We start from the raw sequence: 20457 nt of genomic DNA, 5'->3' as shown, positions 1-20457 counted from the left end.
TCTGTACATTCCCCTAACATCACAAAAGTCATTGCACCCTTGAACAACCTCACCTTCCCCACCTAGAGGAATCAACTTTTTAAAAGGGTAGACAATAGCAAGACAAGGGGGAATGGATTAAAGCTAAATGAAGGAAGGTTTAAATTAGGTATTAGGGGGAAGTTCTTTACAGAGAGTGGTGAGGTGCTGGAACAGGCTGCCCAGAGAGGTGGTGGATGTCCCATCCCTGGAGGTGTTCGAGGCCAGGTTGGATGGGGCCCTGGGCAACCTTGTGTAGATCCAGGCCTGGAGGTTGGTGGCCCTGCCTGTGGCAGGGGGGTTGGAACTCTATGGTTCTTGGGGTCCCTTCCAGCCCAGGACATTCTGTGATTCTATGATTCCCCGGTATCAAATCTGAGAGCACCATGCGATGAGTCGTCTCAGCGCCAGACCAAAAAGCTACCATACTGCTGAGCCACACCACCAGCCTTGTGTTATTCTGGATGCTCAGAAATGAAGAAAACACAGAGAAATAATTGTGCCTGAAGCACAGAGAGATGCCGCTGGGTCTCAGAAGAGGCAAAGTGCCTGTGCAAAGTGGTCATGATCAGTCTGTTCTGGAGAAGGAATTGTGCAAGGCCACAGTCCATTATCAGATGGCCTTAGGGCCGGATATCTATCCTGGCCCTCTTTAGCTGGAAATGAGAGTCTATGAAAGGGAAGGAACACTCTTACTGTGACAGTTCACTTTTGTATTTTGTCTGAAAGCTCCAAGACAAGAACATATTTTTTTTTTTTTGATGGAAGAACTAAAATAACAGACAGAAAAAAAGATCTTGAACTGCAAAATACTCACTGTGAGTATCAGACAAAATCTCAGGCTAGAAATCAAAGTACATCTATGACAAAGAAGAGTTGCAAATGTGCTATATCAGTTCACATGCATTAAACACAAAGTAAATCAGTTTCCTTCCTCCATATGCCACATCACTGGCTTTCCTCTTTGCTCCTGTCAGATCTCAAAGACCCTCTTTTCAAAGGTCTGAGGCAAGCATAAGAGAGAGAGGGAATCCTAAGAAGGGGAAAGAAAATTGTGAAGGAAGAAGCTTGAAGATCTGAATTTACTGAACTGCACTGCAGCCTTCAACTTACTGAAATGCAGAGGTCAGCTGAAGATGTTTCTCTCTAGCTGTCACTTCAAGAATTCAGACAGCATAAAGGATATAGACTGTGACATGACTGTGCAAATACTTCTCTAGCAACTGCATTTATGTCAATGAAATCAGCCACAGAAAAACATGATTCTCAAAACTCTAGGTACTTTCTACTGATTTCAGTAGGATTTAATAAATGCAAAATACTTATAAAAATTCAGAATGCACCTTTGCTAAAGTGGGACTTAATATGGCTTTAAATCTGCAGATCAGAAATATAGATTATAGATTATTATGGCCTACTGGTGAAAGAGGAGGTACAGAGTTTGGGATTAGAGATTCACTCCAGAAGAACTGGGACACCTGAAACAGGAAAGGAAACACTCTGCTGCACTCTCTAGCATGATGGGCATGACCAGATTCAGGTTTTCAGATGCCTTCTGGCAATGTCTATCTCTTCCCATTGCCTCTGTGTCACTATGAGCCTACCACTGGCATCTGCTAAGGGTCTAAAGACATGTGAGATAAATCAGGACCAGAGTGACCCTCAAAAGAGCTAGAATCAGTGTTCAGAATACCAAGTACACGATAAGATAAGGCAGAGACTTTTTTCATAGATTTTTTTTACGTGAGATATATTAATGAATAATTGAAAGTAAAAATTTTAATTCAAGTAGGAAACAGGCACTTAAAAATCTCAGGATTTAGTAAGAGCTGCTTGTTTAAACCTACTGGTTTAGACTCATCCCATTCACTCTTAGGTACTTCACTGAGGTTCTGAGAAGGTCACATAATTTATGTCACCTCCCCATGACAATGAAGAAATGCAGACAATGCGAAAGGCAGTTCAGGATCCCCAACATGTGACTTATCTTCAGATTCATGATGGGAAACACTGTCTTCACTGACTTCTGAAGAACCCAAAGGATTAGAGACCCCAAGAGTAATAAACAGATATCAAAAGTAATTTTTTTTTAAAGTTTCAAAAATCTAAAAAGAACATCTTAAAAAAACACCATCTAATACCCTACAGAGCTGTAGTACATTATGTTCTTTGGAGTCCTAGTGGGAAGAGACCTTTATTTGTGAAATATTAGAAATATGGAAAATATTGGAGGGAAAACAACTCACATGATAGAAAAAAAAAAAAAAATCCCTGCTAGTTTTATTCTAAAACTCTGCAGTCTTCCACTTTGCTCAGATTTGTCAGCCGAGTTACAGCGCCAAAGGAAGTCATGCTGCTGCTGCTTCCAACACTTTGATTGCTGTAATTGTGCTAAACACAAAAAAGCTACATGACAATTTAAATACCTGTTTTCAGCTCAATGGGATTTGAAACACTGGACATATTTAACCCCAGACATAAAAGTTTTCTAAAGGAAACTCAACTGAATTCAATTTTTGTGGCATGGCTAACCAGCTTCTATAATCCACTGACACTGATGTGCCCAACAATTTCTAAGTGCCAATTACAAGCGGTACTTAAGTCCACTGCTGAAGGGAATGCTAGAAATATGGTCCATTCTGTCTGTTCACATCACACCAAAAAGGCTGAAATTAAAAAACTCAACCACATAGCTCAAGCAGTGTGCAAAAAAAATTACAACTACTTGCATATTTTTATTGTGGGAGACCTTTAGCTTATTAATTTGACCAAGATGTTGTAAGAACTGAATGTCACTACTTAGTGCCGCTTTATGGGTGACCTGTACAGGCCAATGCAAAAGAAGGTCAAGATTTATAAAAAATCCTTACATGAAATTTATTACTTGTGGAGCAGAAAGTTTCTCTGGGGCCCTATTTGAAAAGCAGGGCTTACACAAAAGGTTCTCCTTTCAACTTGTCCAAAAATAAGGGGAAGTTCAAAAATCTTGACTGACTGCAAATGTCAGGCAAGGCTTCCATATAATTCTGACATACAAAGACTTTTGAAAATGTATTGCCGCAGAGAAATTCAGAACACTCCATCCTGAATCGCCCAAGGAGATGGCAAGGGCCAAATGTGACCATGTTTACTGCTGCAGCAGGCCCTCCTTTAATAATGAACATGGCCAAGGAAAGCCACTACGCTTTTGTAAGCTTAATCATAGTTTAACACCTTTGCAAGGGGGTTCTGATACTTTAAATCTGCAGGAAAATTACATGTTCAAGCTGAGGAAGTCATGTTCATGAAATCAATTTGTTCAAATGCAAATCAGTGAAATCAATAACATCTTTTGTTATGTTGAGTTTCTGTGGTTAGATTGATACAAAGTGTGGCTAGTAATTTACTTCCTAATGAACAAGAACAGACAGTTCAGCAAGTAAATTGAAAACTATGGAGAAGAAACTATGAATGTAAAAGAACTATGCCTCTAACTCATTGTTAATGTATATGCTGTGGTGTAATGGCTGTAAAGGAAAAGAAGACAGGCAAGAGGGAGGGAGGGGGGGAAGGAGGGAGAGGGGGAGGGATAAAGGATTTGTTGTATGCCTTGCAAGCTGGATATACATGTGCAGTTCTGTACCCCCTTGAAACTACTTTTCTTTTAGATGCACGTATACAATAGCAGAGGAATAGAAGCACAGTCAAAATTCCCATAAGAATCTAATAATTCAGTTAATATTTGTTAGTGCCAGAGTGTTACCTACGGGAGATTCAAAAGTTGTCTTACAAATGACAGCCTTGTCACCAAACACACTAATGCCTTTTTTTAACAGTCCTTCCTGATATTCCATGTCCATTTCCCTTTCTGAAGCTTCCTTACCACTGGCAATTCTATTTGTACACAGAAGCACAAACATAAACCAACCATCTCCCAGACCTGGTGCCCATAGTCCTCAGACGCTTATCTCTGCCCTCCTCTTCCTACTGATTGTGCATCACAACAGCCTGTAATCCTGACTGGCACATTTTGCTGTGACAAATTCTTTCTTTTATTAAAAATTAGCATCTATCTCAAAATGGCAACTGATCATCTTTGCACAAAGCTTCCAGTTATTTCGAGTAATCTCAGAAAAATCAGCGAATAGCAAATAAATTCTGCAACTGTAATCAGTTAAAATGCTTCGTAGTGACTTTATGTAATTTGTTCCTGCAAGATGTTCTGGAGACCAAAACGATAAATGGGTTCAAAAAAAAGGCTAGATAAATTGATAGGTGATAAATTAATCAATGGATACTAAATATAATGACCTAAATTTAACATCCACTTCAGAAAGTCATGAATGATTGCTGGAGTCCAAGACAGAGAACGAGGGCATCAATGGGTATTCAGGAGCTCAGAGAAGGATGATCGCTATGTCCTTATTTCTGGCACATGGCAAATGCACTGTTTGTCTGCTAGTTTCATGAGCACTCCAATACCTACATTATGAAGCTCACAGGTTTTCAGGGCCCTTTCAGTAAAAAAAATGGCAAATTTATGTATGCAAAAAATGTATATGGGCAAAATATGTTTGGTTCCCCAGTTTAATGGGAATTAAATTAATGAATTTTTAATTTGTAACAGAAAATGATAGTGGTTCTCACCGTTTAGATTTACATTATAGTAAATGTAAATGTCCCTGTTCCCTCCTTCCTCCAGACAAACGAACTGCAATTCCAGCTGTCTGAATTCATAACTTCTTTTAATAACATAAACTGAAGTGAATGCCAGTTTACTTTGCCAGATGAGACAGGGAACTGCGGTGTACCCACGAGTAACCTCGCTGCCCTTTGTTTTAAAGCACGCTGAAAAAAGGGGGTGAGCAGACAGCCGAGGGTGGTAACAGCTTTACACTCCTCATCTGAAACAGCATAAAGCTGAAACTGAGCACATCTTTAATGAAAGCTCATTTTGTGAATCCCTAATCAGAGTTAGCCAGAGGTTGGAGTTTCTACCCCTTTACTCCATTCACCACTTTCACAATTTCTTCCCGAACTCTGTGCACAAGTGGAAAATACTAGAAGTCTCTTCTTTCTTTTTTTCTCTTCAAAATACCAAGATTTACTATCTTCCCACATACAACTGAGGATAGGATGGTTGGATGGGGCTGAACTTTATTTGTGCATGTTCTTCTATTGCCAACATATTTAGTTCCCCTGCAGAGTCTTCCATTCCGCCTCATTTTTTTCACCATTTCACTTCACTGAATCTAACAGCTTGCTTTTACATTTGGACTTTGCATATTCTGCTCCTCAGTCTCCTCAGTTAAACTAATATGGTTGGGTTTTAGCCCTGTTTCGGTGCCAAATACATCACTGAACTATCCAAGCTTCTGTTAACTGATGCAATTTCTAGGCTTTCTAAATGAGAACAGGGCATAGAAAAAAAAAGATTTTTTTTTTTTTTAATGAGAGTCTCAGAATTTTAGGATTTGGGATCAATTTAATCTGCTTCTGAATAAACTCACATAACATACTCAAATAATAAACTCAGTCAAATCAAAAGTTAATTTTAGACAAGTGAAAGAGAAGATTTTTCTTTCACCGTAAGACAGGATTAAAATTAATTGGAAGAAATGTATTTTATATGTATTTAATTTAGTGAAAGCCACTGTAGGTAAGAAGAGAATAGGACTGAGTAGGCATACCTTCTGCTTGATTCTGAAGTCACACTAAAGGCCAAATTAGTATATAAATAGACTACCGCACTCTTCTGGTTCACCAATTACTTCCCAGGAAAGAGAAGAGGTGAAAACCCTTCTTCTCTCTTCTGCTACTCCTGCAGTGAAAATCCTTAAGTACTGTTCTGTGTAATTTCTCTTTCTCTCTGTCAATGAATATATCCATTATGAAACTGCTAAAACACTCAATTCCTGCTTCTCTGGCCATGTCTCCTCCACCTTCCATATGTTTTCTGTCTTTTGAAACGACTTTTGATCTTTCTGTCTCTCCAAGGTTCTCTCAAATTCTGTAACTGTATGCATTCAGATACTAACATGTAAATATTTTTTGAGGCAAAAGGATACGATTAAATTTCTACCATCAATCATATGTTCAAATGCACTGTAATCATAATAACGTCACTTGCTTGCTCAGATCATAGCTTTGTCACCTATTTCTTCCATGGGCTGTGAGGGGACTCCCGCTCCACCATGGGTTTCTCCATGGGCTGCAGCAGCATCTCTCTCTCTGGTACCTGGGGTGCCTCCTCCCCCCACTTCACTGGCCTTGATGCCTGCACAGTTCCTTACACCTTCTCACTCCCTTCTCTGGGGGTAAAAAGCAGCTGCTGGTGGTTTTTTCTCCTAAATATGGTTCCCAGAGGTGCTGTGACTGTCACTGATGGGCTTGGCCTTGGTCAGCAACGACTCTGGCCTTGAGCTGGCTGGTGTTGGCTCTGTGGGGCCTGCAGAGAGCATCTGGCTGCTGCAAGCTCTCTGCAGGCCCCACAGAGCCAACACCAGCCGCCCTTCACCAGAACCTAGCCACACAAAACCACAACAGTGGAGCACATATGATTCAAAGTGAATACAGCATTCTTCATCTGTTGAAAATTTTTCAATCATCAGAGTATGAGTACACATACAGCTTGTGAGTAGGTGACCACTTCCACTTATGCTGACACTTCACACACAGTGTTCCCAAATGTTTTTCTAACCATCACTCCATCTCCAGCTGTGTGTTTCATTTCTGCTGGACAGATGACTCCAAAATATTCACATGAACAGGGAATTGCTGTCTGGCTCGTTGTTCCCCACAGAAGCTACAGTTCCAGACCTTCTCTGTTCCTTACACAACTGAATATTGTAAAGACTGAAGATGTCATTATTTGCTGTTATCAATACCAACCACAGATTCATGGAAGACATGCATGTTAGAACTTTCCAGCTCAGCTTTAAATCAGCATGTGTACTTTAGAAGTCTTTGCAGACAGGAAGGCAAAGAGAAGGAAGGAGTGACAAAAACATCAACAAGCTCTAAAATTAACAGGAAAGGAATGATAAGAAACACAGTGTGCCTTTAACTTGAGATTGAAGTGGTAAATACATGCTCCAAGAGTTTTCTTAAGGATTTTCTTCTGGAACCTGGTGCTCAGTTTTTCTTTATTTGTGAACTGAGAGCTTCCTACTGTGCTCGTAGGAGTAAATCATGGTAGGCAGGAAGTTCTAACACACTACAATGTGTTAAAGTAATATCAACAACAGCAAAATAATGTGGCAATGTGGGAGCCTCAGCATGCATTCATGCCAAATGGTTCATGTTGAAATGGAAAAAACAAAGATTATTTTTCAGTGACAAAAGAAAATCAATAGTTAAAATCAATGCCAGTCATGGGGAACAGAGAATAAGTAACAAAAGACCACAAAGCACCTTTGGGAACAACTCAAACCCGCAATAAATATAAACCCATTATACTGAAATAAAAGCCTCTTTGCCCAACATTAGGATAGATTTGCAAGTCAAAGATCAGAAACCATACTGATACTAATTTTTTCATGTTACCATTTCCAGCAACTTAAAAAACCTAAAGAAAACTTATTTAGGCACGTGAGTTAAAGTTCTTCAAAACCATGAGATTAATGCCCACCTTTCTTGCCCACCTCTCAAGGTTTAGCCTTATTCCTACTCGCTTATAACCACTATGTTGCTGTGTACAAGAGCCCCTTGCAGATCCCAGATCCGTGTGCACATCTGTTTTGCTGGTATGCTGTGTGCCCTCTGGAAGAGCAGGTGGGCTCTCAGGAGAGACAAGAGTGGGTACCCTGCCAAAGGCAGTGGTGCTTACCTGCCCAGCAGTTTAGACATACGGAGGCACAGTACTCACTGGATGGGACTCTGAAACTTCTTTCTAATCCCCTCTTTGTACAAATCACAATATCCTTTCCTCCATCACTCCCTGCATTAGAGAGCTGGATGTACCTATTTGCCAACTGACATAGCACAATTCTATCTATCTTATTGGGGTAGCTGTAAAGTAGTTAGTAGGCTTTAACACCACAGTACCCATACCTGGGATGGATACACTTTTCCAACAAAAGGAATGTGAACTAAGGCAAAGATACCTATTAAGTAGTTTTCTCATGGTCTACAGGAAATTTGTGTTTGGCCAATAAATTGAACACAGATCTCCAGAGTTCCTCTCCATTCCCTTAGCCACTAGGATATTTCCTCTCCCTTATGCACAGGTATAGTTTGTTGAGGAAGTAAATTCTAAATAACTCAATACACTGGGTAAGTGCAGTTTCACTAAAGCACAGAGCCAGACCCACATTGAAACAGAACTTTTAATAATGTTCCCTTTCGTATTTGGAGCAGTAATATTTACAGAGCCCTAAGAGGAATTAATAAAACCAAACTTACTGCAAAATTTAATTAAAATGATACAGGGCAATAGAGAGTCTTCACTACCTTTTTCTAAGAACTCCATCCTACACAGGATATTGAATGACAATATACTTAGCTAATAAAGGTCAAAAGAATGCATATTAATTGAATGTGTCCTAAAGGCAGGATATATACTCTCCAGTCAGATTAACTCTTTCCTAGATTCAGATTTATGCACCATGTTCCTATTAAGGAACAAAACCCACCCAAACCCTTAGAAAATAACTACCACATCTCTCACTAGGGACTTAATGCACAAATAATGCCTTTCATATATTGTAAAGGCTTTAAATACATTATTTTTTAAGGAAGTCTATTTTCTTTTTACTTTGAATTGATAGAACTGAAGCAATAATTCATGGTGAGATAAATGAAGGGGAGTGTGTCCAGAATCTTTGTCCAGACTGAGACTGTACTTTCTTTGGACTGTATTCTAGGGCACTATCCTAATAAAATAATCTTTTCCTTTGGATTGCTCTCCTTGGATTAACATTCAGCAAGGTCATAGATTACTGGAACCCTACAGATAAGCACAAAGGTATAAAGAACAAGAAGAAAACTCCTGGTTGAGTTGCAATTATAGCAAGTTGCAGCACCCACTGATGCAAGAGGTCTTTGTTCCCTGGAACACAATTTACTGTGTATTCACATGATTCCTAAAACGGGCAAGAATGTAATACTATTGACAAAGCCAGACCAGGTAAGTCAGTTAGTATCTTAACTTTCATCTGGAGGAGTTTTCATTGTGAGTTCAGTTACATTTTATACACAAACTGTCACTTGAGACCACCAGAAGTGATGTTCCTGTTGCTATCAAAGTCAATAACTAAATATGAGAAGAGTAGTTACCAGTTAAGACATATGTTGTAATTAAATATATGGCAGTGGTTTGAAAAAGCAGAGATACTTGAGAATGAACAGCTTGTGGAGGGGCTGAAAGGTGCTTGCCAGCTTAGTGTTCAGCAGTGTACGTGCTGCCAAAAAGTATGTGTATTTCAGTTTACACATCAAACCAAACAGAACCAAAACTGCCAGCAAACATCATGCTATCAGATTGTATAGCAGATTTGGCTTTCTACTTGGAAGCAAGTTTGTTTCATCCAGAAGTGACATTATTAAACCTGCAAATGAAAATTTGAGCTCCTGGACACTACGCTGTAATAAAAAGGGATTTATAAAAATATAACTTATCTTAGCCTGGATTTATTTAAACAATGAGGATAGAGTTTTACAAACTCACCTATATCCAAGTGAGAATATTAAATCTGCCAGTTTCAAACACTGTATGGCTTACTACCTACCTGCCTCTTCCCCCTTCTTCCAGGAGCCTATTTTCAAGACAGAATAAGACAACTGAGGTACTTCTGTGTTTATTATGATTAGCCATGCCTCTTGGCATATACTACTGTATTTTGCTGTTGATAAACAAGCATTTCTGTTGTGAATAACCTAGGAGGGGAATCAGTTTGTATATAAGGTCTGAGAGATAAAGGATGATTATTTATGTTATCTGATATTTTTTTAAAAAATGAAACCTTTCTCTCAGGAGCACACAGCTTTTCTAAGGAATAATACATTTTTCTCATCCTCCCCCTCTGGGTATTGTACATCTTTGTTGTTGATCTCTGATTTTCATGAACAAGCCTACACTACAGAAAGCGATGGCCTAAAAGAAAGTTATGACTAAAACTATTGTAGCTGTTTCTCACCAGTCTCCTTATGCCAACATTTGAGTGGTGCTGGTTACACATACTGATTTATTAAAAGGCAATGTCATACCTGTAGACATGCAGGAGCTCTGCCCTGGGGTTTATTCACATCAACAGCCACAAGCTGCCAACCTCCAGCAGCATCTTCATGAAACATCTTGAAAGGGAAAATTGTTGTCAGAAATGTTTTATGAGCCAGTAAATACATGTGAAATCTAATACATTCCCCTTAAGGACCTGCATACATTTTGATGATAGCTAGTTTAAAGTTCTTACTGCTGCAGAAAAAAGCAACATGCTCTTTTTCCAGTATGAATAGGTTCTGAATTTTACTGAGATAACATCAAACCCAATGTGTCTCTATTAGTCCTAATGTAGAAATGGATTCAATTAACCTCTGACCAGTGTCATGAGATGGTGGTACCTGTTCAGAATAAATTGCTTACTAAGATAAGCTTATTCTTAGACAACACTAACACACTGTGACCAAAAAAAAAAAAAAAAAAAAGTTTAATGGTGCATTTGAAATTAATAATAGACAACCTCTTCTTTTTGCTGGCAAAATCATTTTACTCTGAGGATCAGACTTTACTTTTATTGCAGTGGTGGATGTGGTGAGCAGCTGTACAGTCTGTACAGTCTTTCTGTACTATTACACAGACCTTGTAATTCCTCCAAAGATACCCCAGCTTTAATGCCATCAGTGGAAAAGGCTGTCTTGACCACAGTGGTATTTACATTTTACAAATAACCTCTGGAAGTGTAAGGGTAAGAATTCTGGCATATTGTTTTGGTAGTTTTTTTTTCCCCTTCAGAAATAAGGACATAAAAAGGTACAGACTGCTGGACATAAGGAGCAGTGAGAAACCACGTCTGGAAGTGATTAACACTGTCCTTGAAAATGCCCTTGAAAGAAAATGAATGGCTCTAGCATTTTGAATTGCCACCTGAGAGTCTGCATATACTATGCAATGAAGTGTGGCCAACTTCCCACCTCACTCCCACCTTTTCCTTGACACAGCACCCAAACAAGTCATCTCAAGAACTCAGCCACAGCAGCGTGGTTGAAACTTAAAAGCCACCCTGAGAGAAGCTCTCCTTAGACTGGAGACAGTCACACAAAGACACTGTGATGCTGCTGAGTCCTTATGTAGCATCTCTGCACCAGGAAGAGTTGCCAGCTCCCATCAGTGCTGAGTTGCTCCTCTTTGTACCATGCTTAAATGTGCAGTGCTCAAGTGCTTTACAAGAACCTTCTTTTATCCTTCCCTAGAGACCCCTGCCTTGACTTTGCCTCTTGGACACTCGTTTTCTTTTTTATAGGACTAACTTTGGGGACCAATTTAATGATTTATGAAGTGGGGAAATGAAGGAAGATGTTGTTGCTTTTTCTCAAGGTTATTTCATGCACAAAACAAGCAAGATTTTTAACTTTTGTCTGGTGCCTTGAACAAGAAGCCCTGTGAGAAATTTTATGCCCTTAATACAGAAAAAGATAAATCGCTTTTGTAGTTGGGTAAGCTGGACTCCCTTTATGTCCCAGTGACTCAAAGAACAAAGTAACCATTTGCTTGTCTGCAGCCAACATGCTGTTTTTATTTTACATGATGCAATTTATACTCAACACGTTCATATTCTTTGACCTGATGATATTATTTCAGGAATTATTTTATCCTTGAAATTCCTTAATGTTGGCTGCTTCTTGAGTTTCCCTATACTGATCTCTCTGTTCCAGCTTCTAGTAGCTTCTAGGATACGTCAGTTAAGCCCATATGGCTCAGGAAGCCCTCCCATCAGAGATGAAAAATATTACATTCCTCGGGCTAGGTACGTGTCATGTGGAAAAGTCCTTTTTATTTGTTAATTTAATTTGATATCATCAGGTCTCCTTTGACAAAGACGTATGTAGAGTAAAAATTATTGCCACAAAGTCTATTTGAGGTGAAAAATGTAGCAGCAAGCAGAAAAGGACAAGATTTACGTATGGATTACAGGAATATCCAAAGGAATATCAGAAAACATTTAATAAATGATTTTGAAACACTTAAGTCCTCTGACTTAAGAAAGTAAATAATCTTTAGCTACAGAGGTTAGAAAAGCTTTCCTCATGGGCACGTTTCCTATATCTGTCTTCCTAAGGGCTTTTTGCAGACAGTCGGTACTGGTGCCTCTTCTAGATGGCAAACTGAAGTAGCCTGGAGCAGCCTGACACACAATAGGATTGTAATGATAATGAGTGGGAGAACTTACATCTCAACCTCTCAGCACTCAGTTTTCATTCTGGGTCTTCTACACTACCCAGCCCACGTGCAGCACCCTTTCCATCATGGCTTCTTCCCACCCACTATGCCACATCTATGGCCTCTCTTTCTGCAGTTACCTCAAACACTAACATGGCTCTTTCACTGCCTCAGCACCTCATTCATCCTTGAACCCCATGTGCCCTTCTCAGTTCCGGGACCAGCTTCCCAAAACACTTCAGCTACCCTCTGACCTATCCTCTTTCAGCTACAGCTTGCAAGTTCAGCTCTTCTTCCTTAGCACAGAAAGTGACATTCAAGAGCCACCTTAATGCCAAAACCACCAACGCCATGATAAAAAAGCATTATTGTCCTTCATTAAATGAAAATAAGAACATAACGATAACATACCCAAACATATAGAATTTTATCTCAGTCTTTTCTAGTATTTTTTTAAGAAAGCCTAGCTGGGTAAGATACCCTAGAATTTCATTATATATGAAAATTTATATGTCAGTTATAAAATATATGTAGTAACATGTTAAGTGAAATAAACCAGACAAAATAGTAATTAACATTGATTTTTGGCTTATTATTAATTTATAAACTTAACCAAATCAAGTCCCCAAACAATCTCAGCATCTCAGGCGCTTCACCTGGGTGGTGGCAGTTGAAGTTGTACTGCTCCTGGACCCCCACATCTGCTGGAACTGCACTCTGATTTCTGCAAACGTTTCAATGATGACTGCGATAAAAACATTCTGAAAAAAAGAACAAGAAGGAATGGCTGACACAAAGCTCAGCAAGCAGAAAACAGAAGAAACTCATTCTAATACGATCTACACTTCAGGCAGGTTTAAAGCACACATTTTTCAGTACCTTAACAAGCCAGGCCAGGAAGAAAATTAAGGTGATGAAGTAGAAGTATGAGCGCCATCGGGGAAAACTGTCGATCGCTCGGTACATAAGGAACACCCAGCCTTCCTGAGAAGCCGCTTCATAAACTGTAAATATGCTCGTGCCTGTCAGAGGAAAAATGAAAACGTTTGGCATCAAGCCTCCCTGAAAGTTTTCAGTATCAGAAAACAATAATCATTTATCTATCCTATTTTCCTTTTCTCTAAAGGGAATCAACTCTCCTCCTTCAAAGAGAAGGTTTTTTTCAGATGCATTTCCGTGTTTCTTGTCTTTTGCAACTGAATGGGAATTGGTTTCCTCTCAGACCAGACTGGACACAGACTCATAACCCCTTCGATGGGTTCACTGGCAGCTTGCAAATCTCTCCAGAGGCATAATCTGTCCCAGCAGGTGACTTCAGCAGCACCCGTGAGAAATGGCAGATTTAATTAAGACTATCGGGATAAACATTCAGTCGGTGAAAGGAACCACTGTTAGTGTCAGTGACACCGAGTGCACAGCACTACACAGACCAGGTCCCCGACACTGGCAAGTGCAGTTAAGCACCCACAACAAGCCACTGAGGGGTGTAAAAGTTTGGGCAGGGACCCAGGCTTGCTGTGTTAACATACATCTGGTGCCTTAAGAAATGCTGAAGCATTTTTAAGTTGAACTTCCTATATTGCTCTGGGGAGGGGGGAAGGAGCTGAAAGAAAAGTTTAGGGGTGCTTATGTGTGCAGAAACCTTTTTTGAATGCTATGAAGCTATGAAGTTACTAATTTTAAACTTAAGATCCAAACTCGTCCTAATGTCTGAGTGGGAATAAGCTCCCTCTGCCTCTTTATCTCCACAATGGGAGCTTCAACATGCAGACTGGGGTGAGGGCTTGTATGGCACTCTTGTTTGAAGTATTTTTTTTTTTTGTTCCCAGAAGGAACATAATTAAACTGTGAAATTAAACTGTGAAATCTCACAAACTGCTGTGAAATCTTGGAATTGTCCTACAGCCACCTGCTAGTTCTGCTCCACGACTGCTTCCTTTCACAAAACATCTTGGATAGATGAGAGGGAGCATGAGGAGAAACCTGCCCTTAGCAAAACACAGCAGATACTAGCAAGATACAGACAGGAAACATGAACCAGCTGGCTATCTGATCCTGTTTTCAGAGAAAGGAGGGGTTCTAATAAGAAATTCTGAGTCCAGGAGTTTCCCAAAAAATCACACCAGTCTACAAGGAGCTTTGGGCTGTGATTCCTCTGTTGGATTTACAGCATCTACATCCTTTTGTCTGCTAACACAGGTGGGATGAACCTGGAAGTGTTTTTTGCCTCAGGCAGTCTCTTTTGAAGATAGCTCTTCACTGATACGGGGAGACAGGGATGAAAGGAATTTTTCCTGTATAAACTCATTCCTTCGATAGGGAGATGTTGAATGGTTAACATGGTCATGGAGGGTAGGCAAAAATGTTAATCCTTTTTAGTTATTGGATTCCTTCCTATTTGTTGCATATGGTTCTTAGGACCAAGAGGCAGAAATGATTTTTAGAAAAAGGGAAAGAAAAAGCATTCAAGCATAGATAGCAACCCCCTTTCTGTTTCTTCAGAAAAATAAGAGTGGTCTCTATCAATACTGAAATATTCATCAGTGATTACTTCATGGGTATTTTGCATTTCAAAAATTCATAAAGTAATGGTTCAATTATCTAATATACTGTTGCTGAACTGATTAAATTATTGAACAAAATGGTGCTGTTGAAGACAGGCAGAGATTAAGGGGAAAAAAAAAAAGGAATCTATTAAAAGTTGCTGGCTAGGAAACTGTAATTAGTCATTACCAATGGGAAAGTCACAGTGAAGATTAGTAAAATAGAGGGGATGTCATGCAAAGTATTTATAACACATACGCTGGGCCATCTGCCACAGTAAAGCAATGCTGTGAATGGACAAAAATGCACAATTAACCCAATTAAAACAATAAGTGCTCATCTGTGACACTGAAGCAAAAATATGGCTTGTATATAACTGGTACAGGTGTTCTTAAGGCTATTAGAAAGCAATCATCACTTACAATATACATTCTTACTTAACATATGCGAGTACAAAGTAATAAGGCTTTCGATACCGACGCCAGGAGCCGTGCTGTTAACTACCTCTGTAAATACTGTTTCAACTGGATAGAGAATAAAGGCATGACAGCAAGGGATCCAACGCCATGAAATGTTTTGCTTTCAAAAAGAAAGAGTAATTCTTAGTTAACATCTGCCTTACCACATGGTTTTGCTCTTTTAGAAGTTACATTTAAAGACAATCAGCTATTTTTTTCTGAGTATTTCTTTAATACCCAACTACATCTTCCTAGAGCCAATGCTCTAGCTGTTAAACAGACTCTCCTTTCGTGGCAGCATGCTCTGTTTTTCTCACCATGTTCAAAGCCATATGGAAGGAGAGAAAGTATCAAAATTTTAAGTGATGGTGTGTCCTCATCACAAAAACCCAGACATGTCGATGCTGCCATGTACACATCCTAGCCCCTTAGGTCTAATGGCAAAATGTCAGTGTTCTGTGACATAGTGTCCTCTTCTACTAGCTCAGAGGGTTTAAGTCCTGACCTCAGAGCTAGGAGTCCTGTGGTCAGGGCATGTGAGAGCACAGGAACTAGTGTAAATCAAACAGGAATATGGCTGGGGGCAGGAATGAGGGCTTGAAAACCCGCGGAGCCTGGACATCCAGATACATAACAGGCCTCATTTACTTCGGAATGTAGTCATCTCTTGTCATTGTCCTGAACGTTCAGATCAAGGTTCATGCAATCTAACCACAGGCATCAGTGAGACATTTCAGTCATAAAAAGGCTCTGAACCATGATGATGGCCAAACACATGACTGTAAAGACATTACTCATCAGTTTAGGCATGTTGGCATGGGTAACTTGCTGAATTTGGAACTAGGATTTCAACATCTGTATGTAGAAAATTTTTAAAAGTTGATAATAAGAATATATGGAAAATATTAATTATAGTATTTCTTTTTTTTTTCAGTAGATGGCTAAACCTTGGTGGCAAGGAAGATTAAAATCATTTGGGAGACATTTCCTGATGACAACAGAAGTAAAATAAAATAATATAATCCTACATTTTTTATTTTGGTGCTTTTGTTTGAATGTGACTAATAAATCCCATATTTTGATGCTACAATAAAACAATTCCTTTAACCAAGCTGATGGTTAATCAAAACAAGGAAGGAAAACATTTCTCAATACACAGATTGAAACTAAATAAATCAATATCACAATATGCATCAGTCTCGAAAGACTGCTTTTAGGCAACCAGTAAACACTTCTACCTTTGGAAATGTTTTATACTTGCACATGGTCATTATAAAAAGAATATCATATTATATGGAAAAAAAAGTCCAGAAAATGAAAGATTTAGTGAAGTATGGGGAAAGACATTGAGCCATGCTCAACATTTTCACTTGCTTCATACTTTATGGAAAAAAGATCTAAATCAAGGTCCTCCTACTGGGTCGGGACAATCCTCGTTGTCAGTACAGATTAGGAGATGATATGCGAGAAAACAGCCCTGAGGAAAAGGATTTGGGGGTACTTGTGGATGAGAAGCTGGACATGAGCCACCAATGTGCATCTGCAGCCCAGAAGGCCAACCACATCCTGGGCTGCATCAAAAAAAGTGTGGCCAGCAAAACAAGAGTGGTGATTCTGCCCCTCTACTCTGCTCTGGTGAGACTGAGGTGAGTCCTCCAGGTGAGTCCTCTGGTGAGACTGAGGTGAGTCCTCCAGGTGAGTCCGCTACTCACCTGGAGGACTGTGCCAAGGTTTGGAGTCCTCAACACAAGAAGGACACAGACCTGTTGGGGCGCGTCCAGAGGAGGACGACAACAATGATCAGAGAGCTGGACTACCTCTCCTCTGAAGACAGGCTGACAGAGTTGGGCTTTCTCAGCCTGGAGAAGAGAAGGCTCCAAGGAGAACTTACAGCAGCCTTTCAGTACCTGAAAGGTGCCTATGAGAAAGCTGGCGAAGAACTGTTCACGAGGATGTGGAGCACTAGGACAAGGAGTAATGGTTTTAAACTCAAAAATGGGACATTTAGGTTGGATATTAGGAAAAAGTTCTTCAGTCTGAGGGTGGTACATCACTGGAACAGGTTGCTGAGAGAGGTACTGGAGGCCCCATCCCTGGAGATATTCAAGGTCAGGCTTGATGGGGCTCTGAGCAACCTGGTGTAGTAAAGATGTCCCTGCTTACTAAAGGGGAGTTGGACTAGATGACCTCTAAAGGTCCCTTCTAACTCAATACATTCTATGATTCTATGATCAGAGGCAAACTCCATCGCTACTAATAATGATTGTTTAGATATATGGATAATCACCATAGAAATGCAGGGGCCTTATGCCTTCTTCAATGTGTCTGTTTCAGATCTGCCAGCTACAACAAATACCCTGAAGGGGCACAGAGGAAGAAGTTGCTCTAACACCTAAATGGTTGTCCTGAAAGAAAATTCTACAGGTTTCTATGCTATTCCAGGGGACAGGGTCACCTGGATCTTCCATGATAGATGAATGAATAGAGTAGTGGGGAGACAAGGATTTTAAGAGCACATAGGTGTTGATTTTCCATAGGGAAGTGAAGGAATGTATGCTGTCTAAACCCTATCTTCTAAATACCTAAAGAACATAGAATTTATTTTTAAAAAGGACTCAGAGTTGACAGAATAGTGTTGTTATGCAAGGATGTTATTTTATATAATGTTTTATGCCTGTTTGGTAAATACACAGGATTTTCTGTGGTGGTTTGACCCTGGCTGGAGGCCAGATGCCTGCCAAAGTTGCTTTATCACTCGCCTTTTCAGGTGGACAGGGGAGGAAATACATATTGAGAGTCCTAAGAGTCAAGATAAGGACAGGGAGACATCATTCTGCAATCAGTGTCATGAGCAAAACAGACTCAGAACAGAATAAAGGAAAGAAAACTCTCTAATGTATTACCCTGCACTGCACACCCAGTGACACCAGAGTCAGCTACTGAGAAGTGTAGCCAGATCTTAAAACACCTCCCGCCAGCCCCCGCTTCTTAGCAGACTTCACTTCAGTCATGATTTCGCTCCCTTCTTCCACCCCATTGTGGCACAGGGAGGAGCCAGGGCTGAGGGAATGGGGGGTTTCAGTCAGTTCCTCCAGGGTTGTTTTCCTTCTTAGCCGGGCAGATGGCATTCCTTACACTCTTCCCCTGCTGCACCGTGGGGTCCCACCCATGTGAGACTGTCTTCCTCAAACTTCTCCAACGTTGAGTCCTTTCCCACAGGGCTCTTCACCAGCTGCCCCAGTGTGGGTCACTTCTATGGGGTGCAGTCAGAAATCAAAGAATGTCTCTCAGTCTCTCAGGCTCAGACTGTTCCAGCCTGGTCCGCCCTAGAGTCACAAGTCCCCTCATCAAACCTGTTTGGGCGTGGGTCTTTCTTGCCCATCTCTGTGTCTGTGTCTCTCTCCATGGGCTGCAAGTGCTGGCAGGGGCTTGCTCCAATGCGGGTCACAGCATCTTCCATATGTCCCCAGCTGCTCCAGCGTGGGGCCTCTCCACGGGCTGCAGGTGAGGTCTCGGCCTTTTCCATGGGCTGCGGGGGGACACCCGCTCCACCATGGGTTCCTCCAGGGGCTGCAGGGGCATCTTTCTCTCCAGCACCTGGAGCGCCTCCTTCCCCCTCCTTCACTGACCTTGGTGCCTGCACAGTTCCTTACACCGTCTCACTCCCTTCTCTGGGGGCAAAAATTAGCTGCTGGTGTTTTTTTTCTCCTAAATGTGATTCCCAGAGGTGCTGTGACCATCACTGATGGGCTTGGCCTTGGTCAGCAAAGACTCTGGCCTTGAGCTGGCTGGTGTTTGCTGTGTAAGGCCTGCTGATGCCTTGGAAAGCTGGAATCAAGACTCAGTACCTGCCTTGGTGACTATGAAGCAGGGATTCTTTATTGCAGTGCTGGGCACACAGGGGATCGCTCCTCTGAATGTGTGCACCGATTAAAGCTAAATTTCTCATATTTATACAGATTAACTATACATATTCATTATAAATTCTAAGAAAAGGCAGGGTATGCAAATTATTTCCAGGAAGTAATTTACATTAACTCCTCATAGGTAGACACTCAGGGGGTCTTCCGGTGGTCTTGAGGGATGAAGGCTGGACGTCTTCCTCTCTCTCAGCACATGCTCTTTGCGGTTTTCTCCATAGTTACCAAAACTCATTCCTGAGCTCAAAAACACATTCCTGCACAAACTAGTTAGGAACCGCTTTTAACTGAAAACAAGATATACTCTGTCTCTTAATTGGTTGTTGATCTCATTACTTATGACTCCCCTATCTTCTCTAGATTCAAGGCTGTTGCACTGTTTTGGTTAAGTTTTGTAGCTGTGTTCATGAAACAGCTCACACGGTTACGGCCATATTCTAAAATCCAAACCAAATATATTCTTAAAATATGCAAATTAAAGTTATATTAACTGTCCCAAGCTACATCTACATCAATTTATTCAGCATTATTACATTTCACTGAATCACTGCAGAGAGCTTCTGGCTGCTTCTCTGCAGCAGCCACCCCTGCAGCCCCCTGCCTCCACTAGAACCCTGCCACACAAAACTACAATAGCCTGTTTGGCAAACACACAGGATTTTCTGCTTGTTTCCATGCCTCAGTCACACCACCATGCTCTATGACAACAGCTTCTACCATAATCAGCTCATTCTGCAAATGGACATCATAAAAAATGGAGAGCACTGAATAACTCTGTAATTTTCTAACTGCAGAATGAAAGAAGCAGAGCTAAAAGGTCACACAGAAAATTCAGTAAATCTGGAAACAGAACCCTTTCCTCCTAAGTCTGCATTGCATTCTTGCTTCTAGATTCAAAATCCCACGTTATTAAGGGATGCATGATGTCGAAGTGCTGTTTTTAATTAATATCCTTGTGCTACATGATTTGTAGCTACTCCAAGTGACAAACACAAAAATGAAAACTGAGCTCAGGTATGCCACTAACTCCAGAATTTTCTGCACGTGTAATCTATCTTTATTGACTACCTGGATTTACCATATCAGAGTTCTCTTGGTTTTCTTGTTCCAACTTTGTGATTCTGTGATTCTCTGCCCACTGGGAAGTTGCTGAGAAAGAAAA

General features: G+C 40.6%; 1 protein-coding gene across 2 annotated transcripts in view; it reads right to left on the bottom strand.

The window, feature by feature from the left end:
• Nucleotides 1-20457, bottom strand: part of NALCN (sodium leak channel, non-selective) — a gene marked incomplete at both ends in the record, with an annotated part of 232005 nt that overhangs the window by 136505 nt on the left and 75043 nt on the right. Inside the window, 3 exons of one of the 2 annotated variants that reach the window (XM_084271507.1) lie at nt 10204-10290; nt 13030-13134; nt 13253-13395. In XM_084271507.1, coding sequence (XP_084127633.1) covers nt 10204-10290; nt 13030-13134; nt 13253-13395 — 335 coding nt within the window. The remainder of the gene's footprint in view (nt 1-10203; nt 10291-13029; nt 13135-13252; nt 13396-20457) is intronic. The other variant, XM_084271508.1, reaches the window with a different exon arrangement.

Source organism: Gallinula chloropus (genome assembly GCF_964237585.1).
Source record: "Gallinula chloropus genome assembly, chromosome: 1".
NCBI classification, from domain to species: Eukaryota; Metazoa; Chordata; class Aves; order Gruiformes; family Rallidae; genus Gallinula; species Gallinula chloropus.
Note: the sequence above shows the minus strand (reverse complement) of the source record. Positions and strands in the feature narration are given on the sequence as shown.